This window comes from Pomacea canaliculata, linkage group LG6 (genome assembly GCF_003073045.1).
Source record: "Pomacea canaliculata isolate SZHN2017 linkage group LG6, ASM307304v1, whole genome shotgun sequence".
Lineage (NCBI taxonomy): Eukaryota > Metazoa > Mollusca > Gastropoda > Architaenioglossa > Ampullariidae > Pomacea > Pomacea canaliculata.
This window is the reverse complement of record NC_037595.1, coordinates 6,747,509-6,755,009: the sequence shown is the minus strand read 5'-3', so window position 1 is coordinate 6,755,009 and position 7,501 is coordinate 6,747,509. Positions and strand designations below refer to the sequence as shown.

Here is a 7,501-nt window from a genome sequence, read left to right as displayed (position 1 = left end):
TCGTCACGGTCTTCTGTGCACGATTACTCCCCCTTTCGCAATACCTTCACACGTCAACGGACCCGCTGCAAATAAAATTATGTTTGTAAACTAGAGAGTTTTCTACTTCTCTTGACCAAATATTTTTGCTTGACTTGCTTCAAGTTACCTTTCCACCCTTTCATCCGTTTCAGCGACGTCTGAAAGATTTGCACGGGGTGTGACAACGGGGTGGGGCTGTTGAGTGGGTGTCAGGAGGACGAGCGCCAAGGACGGAATATAAAATGGACGGCAGGAAGAGGAATTTTCCGTGTTGGTAAAGGATTCGAACCCTCTCCACCTGCCGACCTTGACCTTCCACGACATGAAATGGGTGGACTTCATGGACCTTGTGCTCCTAACTCGAGTGCCCCCGGGGTGGACGTTAACGCCTAACACTCGACTAAACTGCCACCAGACTATTCTGCCTCGCCCGTCTCACCTGTGTTTGTCACTCATTCAAAAAGGTGCTCAGGTGTTTTTGTTCTACTCGGACTGTCTAATCAACGTACGGATGGAAAACGTGACTTACTCATGTTTAAACTGATAACAGGGTGAAGCACAAGTCTTATCACCCTGACCTCAGCCGCAAACGATGTCCACGCACACCCGACACACATACACACCTGATAAAGAAATGTGCATCTGCAGGACGAGGGGAGGCAAAGTGGAGAAACCTGCCAACGGTGGATGTCCTTGGCGACAAACGTTGTGAATTCTCCCGAAAAGCGAACTGTCCGCCCACAACATGGCCGACAAAGCAAAGAAAATCGCCATCATCGGCAGGTAAGTACACTTGTGCTCACCTGGAGTGACACACAGGGACATCAGTGGCTGTTATGTTTCTGAATGTCGCGAACTGTCTGTAGGTATGGACGTAGTCACGTGTATTCGTTCTGAGAGTAAATTGTCACGTGTGTATTACGTATTCGCACTGAAAGTAAACTGTAACGGCACGTGCCTGATAGAGACTGTCACAGCAGATCCTCCACACAGTTGCCCCTCAGGGATGAGTGCTTCCCCCTGTCCTGTTCCCTGTATACACCAATAAGATTATCATTGATAATGCTGTTCTCAAACGTGTCTTTGACTGCCTGGGACAGACGATACAGTTTGATTTGAATTTCTTTCGTCATTAACTACCGCGGTGACGTCACTGACCACATGACGTGTCATTTTATTTCCAACTTCCTGCCGCCAACAGCGGCAACATCGGTCGTAGCTGGGCGCTGTTGTTCTCTTGCGCCGAGCACCTCGTCTGTCTCTGCGACAACGACCCCGAGCAGCTGGCAGGTGTCGTAGACGACCTCCGAGGTCAGCTCAGTCTGCTAAAGTCACGTGGGTTGTCACGTGGCCACCTCGAGCCTGAGCAGCAGCTGAAGCTCATCACTCTATCGCCCGACTTGGCGCAGTGTGTCCAAGGTGCCGACCTCATCATGGTGAGAACGAAAACACTTTCTGCATCCATTGCTGCCTGAAGGAAGCTGCCTCCATGACATGAATCATTCATTTCAAAATAAATTGATTTACACCTCTACGTATATAAATAACTTTCTGTTAGTTGTCACAATCCTCTGATATATTTACATGACCTTTACACTGAAAAACTGTTGGATGCCAAAGAAACGTAGCAATGTTTTTCCACAACCTAACATAAAATAATATGAAATAATATTCTGCGCATCATCTACATACCTCACTAATCCTGATAATTCTGAGAAATCTGATGTTTGCAGGAATGTGTCCCCGAGGTTCTGGAAGTAAAGAGACAAGTCCTCAAGGCTGTCGATGACGTCATGTCACGTGACGCCATCTTCAGCAGCTCCACCAGCTCTCTGCTGCCCTCTGAACTGTCGGAAGACCTCAGACATCGAGATCGCTTTCTTGTAATACATCCGGTATGCAGCTAAGGGACTTGATATTTATTTTTAAAAGTTGAACGTTGTAAGCGTCAGTTGTTTCCCTTGCACTAGCAATGCCCCCCTCCCCTACCCTCCCCCCTGTGGAGAAATGAGAAAATTCCTGAAAGTCCTTCAAGTATGATGACATCATCCTCAAAGCTGTTTATTATTTTTTTTATCACTTCTGTCATTTCTTTTTACTTTACTCAAGACCAACCCTCCTTTCCTCGCACGAGCAGTGGAACTGGTTCCGGCTCCTTGGACTTCCGGTGACGTCATGAAGAGATCCCGTGAGTTGATGAAGCAAGTCGGCCAGGCACCGATCACACTAAAGAAAGAAATTCCTGGATTCGTTCTCAACAGAATACAGTATGCTGTACTGGGGGAGAGCTGGCGCCTCTTGAGAGTAATTCTTCCTTCTACTACTTCTACTACTACTTTGTCTACTACTACTACTACTACTTCTACTACTACTTCTACAACTACTTTGTCTTCTTCTACTACTACTACTACTACTACTTTGTCTTCTACTACTACTTCTACAACTACTTTGTCTTCTACTACTACTACTTTGTCTACTACTACTACTTCTGCTACGACTTCTTTTCAGAGTCTTCCTCCGTCAGACTCCTGACAATGTCGCTAAGCTCTTGCCAGTTCTGTCCAACTGTTGTTACTTGTAGCAGATGTCTGTCAGTTTTATTCAGTTATCTAACATCTTGCTATTACAATTGTTTCTAAGGACGGCGTGCTCGACGTGGAGGGAATCAACAACGCTGTGTGGTCCGGGCTGGGCCCTCGCTACGCTTTCCTCGGCCCCTTTGAAGTGGGCCACCTGAACGCTGCAGGTTGTGGTTCTTTCTTTACTTACCTGGAAAGTTAATCACGGTGCTAAATGTGTTTCTGCATTGTTTCCAAAGATGCGGGATGATTTATTGAAAAGGTCATCGACAAACTCCAGCAGTTACTCAGGTCCACCCACCCATGCACCCTTTCTCTTGGATATCAGTTTTCTCCATAACCATCTACACACCTATTGTCTTATTTGCTACCTTTTGTGGCTGCAGAAAATTATAACATAGAACTAAAATTTTTAGACAAAGCCGATGACAGATGCCGATTATATATAACTGCTTTCTTTCATGTGGTATTAAGGATTTTGCGACTCTATCTTATTCAAATTAATTCGTTCTTGTAAACCATTAATAGTTTATCGATGAGTCCGAAAAAGACTTGCACGCTTGGATAATTTATAACCGAAAATTCTGAATGAGTAGAAAGTCGGCTTTGCTTATGAAAGCTAATCAGTGATTATTCACAACAAACACTTTTCCTAACTGTAATAATTACCCTGCAGGGATCGAGAATTACCTCCAGAGGTACGGCGACTTCATCTACCGCATGCAGGCCTCTATGGGCGAGGCCGGTCTGATGGGTGGACAGCTGGCAGAGGACGTCCAGAAGGTTCTGGAGGCCGACACGCCGCTGGACCACATCCCTTGCCGACGACGATGGAAGGACGTGCGGCTGGCCGCCCTCGCCAAGCTGAAGCAAGACCTGGACACAGAGGAACGAGAGAGGAACGAAGAGGGCAAATCGGTTCCTCTGCCTTCTGACCATTAAACATGGAAGGCAACAACAAATAGTTGGCAGTTATCTCCCTTCCCCTTTCTCTTTATTGCAGTCCTTCATTTGTTTTTCTCCTTTTCCTTTCTTCCCTCTCCGTTCTCTTTCCCTTAATCTTTTTTTTTCCTAACGGTCTTAATGTTTAACATTTTTTCAAAATTCTATCGGTGTGTTCACCGCGTTATTGTCAGTTAATGAAGTTAATGTTTCAGTTTGTTAAGGGAGTAGACACAGTCACACACAGGAGAGATGGCAAGAACAAGAAGCAAACGTTGCTTGACACAAATATATATTTGCAAACAAAATCAAAGGCATAGAAACAGTATTTCAAGTAATGTTATTACTACTGTTATATCTCTTCCTCTAGTCTCTATTCTCTATCTTCTTATGTTTCATCGTTCTCATCTAACGGCATACGTTTTTAAATTTCGTTTTAACCTGTAATAAACTACCAGCGACGCAGAAGAAAAAAATTAAGCGTTTACTAAAGTTATTGTCCAGTTTATGAAGTCTGTGTTTACAATTGTCAAGGCCTTTTACAGTGTTGCACAAAGGAAAGTTTTAATACATAATAAGCAACGAGCTTGACACAAGAATATTTGTAAACAAAGGGACAAGAAACATTGTTTGCGAATATTGTTACTCGATTGTTGTTTGGTTTTTGGTCGCTGGTGTGATTAGTGACCAGTGAGTGTATGGCGAAGGTGTGTTTGTATAAAAGTGTCTTTAACATCAGGGTGGAGTGAGTGGGTGTAGTATGACATTCATGTCAATAAGTAATGTACATACAGAAAGCCACACGAGATGCGACCCTGGTTACTGTCAGTCCAGACTATCAGACTATCAGTCCACATGTTTCCTCGTTTTAAAGAAGACAGTTTAAAAAAAAGACTTTTAAGAAATAGGCCAGTATGAAATGTTGTAATAACTATCTGATTATAAACAATTAAAACAAAGCAAAACACTTTCATGTCCATCTGTTGCGAGGCCCAGTCCAACCAAATTTTCCTTCGTTTCTGCAAATGTTTTGGCTCCGTGGTGTTCTAGCAAGAGTTGTGCTGGATTGCATTTTAATAATAATATAGTGTGTTGAAATGATTGTGAGATTTTTAAGAAGTATACTCTTCTATCCAGATTTTTCTTTTATTCTGCTATATTGTGTTCGTCGTTTAACCAAATTTTAACAACAACTGCGACTGAATGTCTCTGGTGGACCTGACGGCGGAGGCTCAGAAGACTCGCTATGGGTGAATTTTTATCAAAGACTTTTATCGAGAAAAGGAGGGATTTACTGTTATGTGTTTGAATGTGCAGTTAATTTTTCTAATATTATATTCAATTCTTCAATTCATATTTTTTTGTTGTTGCCATTTTGATATAGCCGTACATGGTTGTAGAGTAGTAAGGGACAAGTAGTTACACCACCAGGGCACTCAATGAACTCTTTGCTTTGAAACACGTTTGCATTATTGCAATGATGTCTGAATGTTGTTTGTTTGTTTGTTTGTTTGTTTGTTTCTTTGTTTGTTTGGTAAAGTGCTTTGAGGACGTCAACGCGCTGTATAAATCAGTGGCAGTAGTAGTAGTAGCAGTAGTAGTAGTAGTAGTAGTAGTAGTAGTAGTAGTAGTAGTTCTGTCGTCATTTCTCTTCAGTCTGTCTTTAGGAAAAAAGTACATTCTGAAAGAAAAAACATTTGAAACATTACAGGTTCAAAGATTTTTTTAATAAACAGGATTTTTAGTGTTCAGAGACTCCTTTCAAAAACGATGTTACTGTACAATCAGAGCATAAACCAATAACACAAAAAAACGATTTTGTAAATATTACAGATTTTGAAAATCTTTTACTAAACGAAAGTTTAAAGTCTTGAGACATCATTATAAAATTATTTGAGGTACAGTTTGAGAATAACACAGTAAGAATTTAAAAATGTGAATCTAAGAGCGGAGTTTTCTTTGCTGGAGTTCGTATTTTATTTGTAATTTTCGGAGAAGCATCTGACACACTTTCTAGAAAATTGAAGACTTGAAGAAGACAATTTTTGCAAGGCAAAAGGCGCCAATGGTTGTCCAATCGCTGTACAGGACTGTGGACACGTGACTACAGCCCATGTGTTTCAATTCCCGGGCCATCTGACACATGGCACACGAGGGGCAGCAGGTGACTGCACAGTAGTCCTTGCAGATACTCCCCTGCAACACCAGACTGGATTAAATGCTGTTTTTACAAAATAAATTGTTTCAATTAATCTTTTTAACTTCCTCACACAACACTAAACTAACAAAGAAAGAGTTAACTACCGAGATCTTTGTGTGACCCGCGAGGTTCTAACGTGGGAGGAGAGTTCAAACATATTGGACATGATTGTGGTCATTAGTCAGTTTTATAATCACCAGGCGATTTAGCCTTTATTTATCAACTTTTATTAACTTAACCTTCATTCAGGTCCTAGCCCTTTTCATCGGGGATTGAAGTCTTGTAACAAGCGAAAAATATGTTCACTCGAAGATTTTCAAATTAATTTTTATGCATCGAATTCTGTATTTTTTTTAATTCACCTTGAACTATCCTACTTTAGAAAACCTGATTAGACGAAACATCTGTGGATCGTGTGCGACAGTTTAACTGGTGACAATCAAATGCTGTGCTTATGATCAGTAGACACAAGGGCAGACAAGGACCTGCGGGAGACAACTCCACGTACCTTGATGTCCCCCATGGTCCTGAGTTTGGTTCTCATGGCGAGGAGGGTGCAGGGCAGCATGCAGGGCAGGAGGGTGCACTCCTTCATTTGAGAGGCGAGCTGGCACAGCATGCACGGCATGCACCAACAGGTGAAGCATCCTGCAACAAACATGGACAATGAGTTTTGTGACAAGAGTTTTGTCCCTTGTGTCGACCATGACACGTGGTGGCTGGACTGACGTCCGGAAGTACAATGGTGTGTCAGAGGTCACAAAGTCAACGCATACAAGAATAACCTGACAGCTTGTTGGTGTCTTTCTGTAACACGGGGAACATGGGGAACACGGGGAGGGAATTCGCTAAAATATTAGAAAAAATTTCATTCCCCTAGTTCATTAAAACATCGTCGTTTTCATAATTGTGTCATCATAATTACATCATTATCCTAATTATGACAGGGACACACAATGTAGACATCTGCTTGCTGACATCACTTGACTCCTGTCAGTGCTGCTCTCCTGTTCATACCTCCTCTGGTCGAGGAGATTGTTTATTCTTCCTTCTACGTCTGACTACTTCCGGTGCAGTTGACAGTCGGACATCTTTGTGGCCTTGAAGATTGATGTAACTCTGTGTCTTGCAGTTTCTCCAACCTCAAGTGAATTAAGGATAAGTGAGAGGTGAGTCATACTCAGCTTCCACTGCGGGCTCGTTAAGACATCGTCACGGTCGTTAGTCGTCGGCGCCAGGAAATGTCTGAGTGTTGGTCTTGCTGGACTTGTGCAGACTGCATCTTGATTGCAATCAGCTACGACATCCGCAGCCTGCTTATCATGTGCACTGCATGCTGGGATATCTGTCTAATCCCAGGCCACAACCCAGCATCTCGCTAAATCACATCCTTGATTATCTGCAGAGTTCCTTAAGGAGATGTGTAGAAATTGATATACAAATTTACTTCTGACCATGCTCAATAAAAAAACCTATATTTATAGCGATACCAATAGTTTCTGAACTGTGAATTGCTGCACTAGGCTTTCTCTCTCAGGTGGAGTGAGACATTTACTTTATTTGTTTTTTCCCCTCTCTTTCTCTCTTCGATTCCTACACTCTACTTTCCTGGTTTTAGGTCTCTTTTTATTTTAGTTATATTTATGTTATTTTATGTTATTTGATCAGCGTTTTGCGTCTGTTCTGCTCTTTGATTGTGGGTCTCCTCTAGGTGCTGTTGGCTGTGGTTATCACCATTTCATAGACAAGGAAACATAGT

General features: G+C 42.4%; 2 protein-coding genes across 2 annotated transcripts in view; one reads left to right on the top strand and one right to left on the bottom strand.

The window, feature by feature from the left end:
- The first annotated feature begins 456 nt into the window (after positions 1-456).
- Positions 457-4,894, top strand: LOC112566843 (lambda-crystallin-like). The gene is made up of 6 exons (XM_025243237.1): positions 457-804; positions 1,223-1,457; positions 1,755-1,916; positions 2,131-2,325; positions 2,662-2,767; positions 3,277-4,894. The coding sequence occupies exons 1-6, from the start codon at positions 767-769 to the stop codon at positions 3,540-3,542; spliced, it is 1,002 nt and encodes a 333-aa protein (XP_025099022.1). The 5' UTR covers positions 457-766; the 3' UTR covers positions 3,543-4,894.
- A 353-nt stretch (positions 4,895-5,247) lies between these two features.
- The window catches only part of LOC112566844 (placenta-specific gene 8 protein-like), a 2,504-nt gene continuing 250 nt past the window's right edge, over positions 5,248-7,501 (bottom strand). The window contains exons 2-3 of the mRNA XM_025243238.1: positions 6,251-6,390; positions 5,248-5,738 (exon numbers count right to left, since the gene is read on the bottom strand). Of these exons, the coding sequence (XP_025099023.1) occupies positions 5,556-5,738; positions 6,251-6,390 (323 nt within the window). The 3' untranslated portion in view covers positions 5,248-5,555. The remainder of the gene's footprint in view (positions 5,739-6,250; positions 6,391-7,501) is intronic.

Bases quoted from the DNA above. Each gene is read 5' to 3' on its own strand.
- LOC112566843 (XM_025243237.1), top strand. From the start codon at position 767: ATGGCCGACAAAGCAAAGAAAATCGCCATCATCGGCAG. The intron at 1,917-2,130 runs GTATGCAGCTAA...ACTTTACTCAAG, and splicing joins GCTTTCTTGTAATACATCCG to ACCAACCCTCCTTTCCTCGC. The intron at 2,768-3,276 runs GTTGTGGTTCTT...ATTACCCTGCAG, and splicing joins GGGCCACCTGAACGCTGCAG to GGATCGAGAATTACCTCCAG.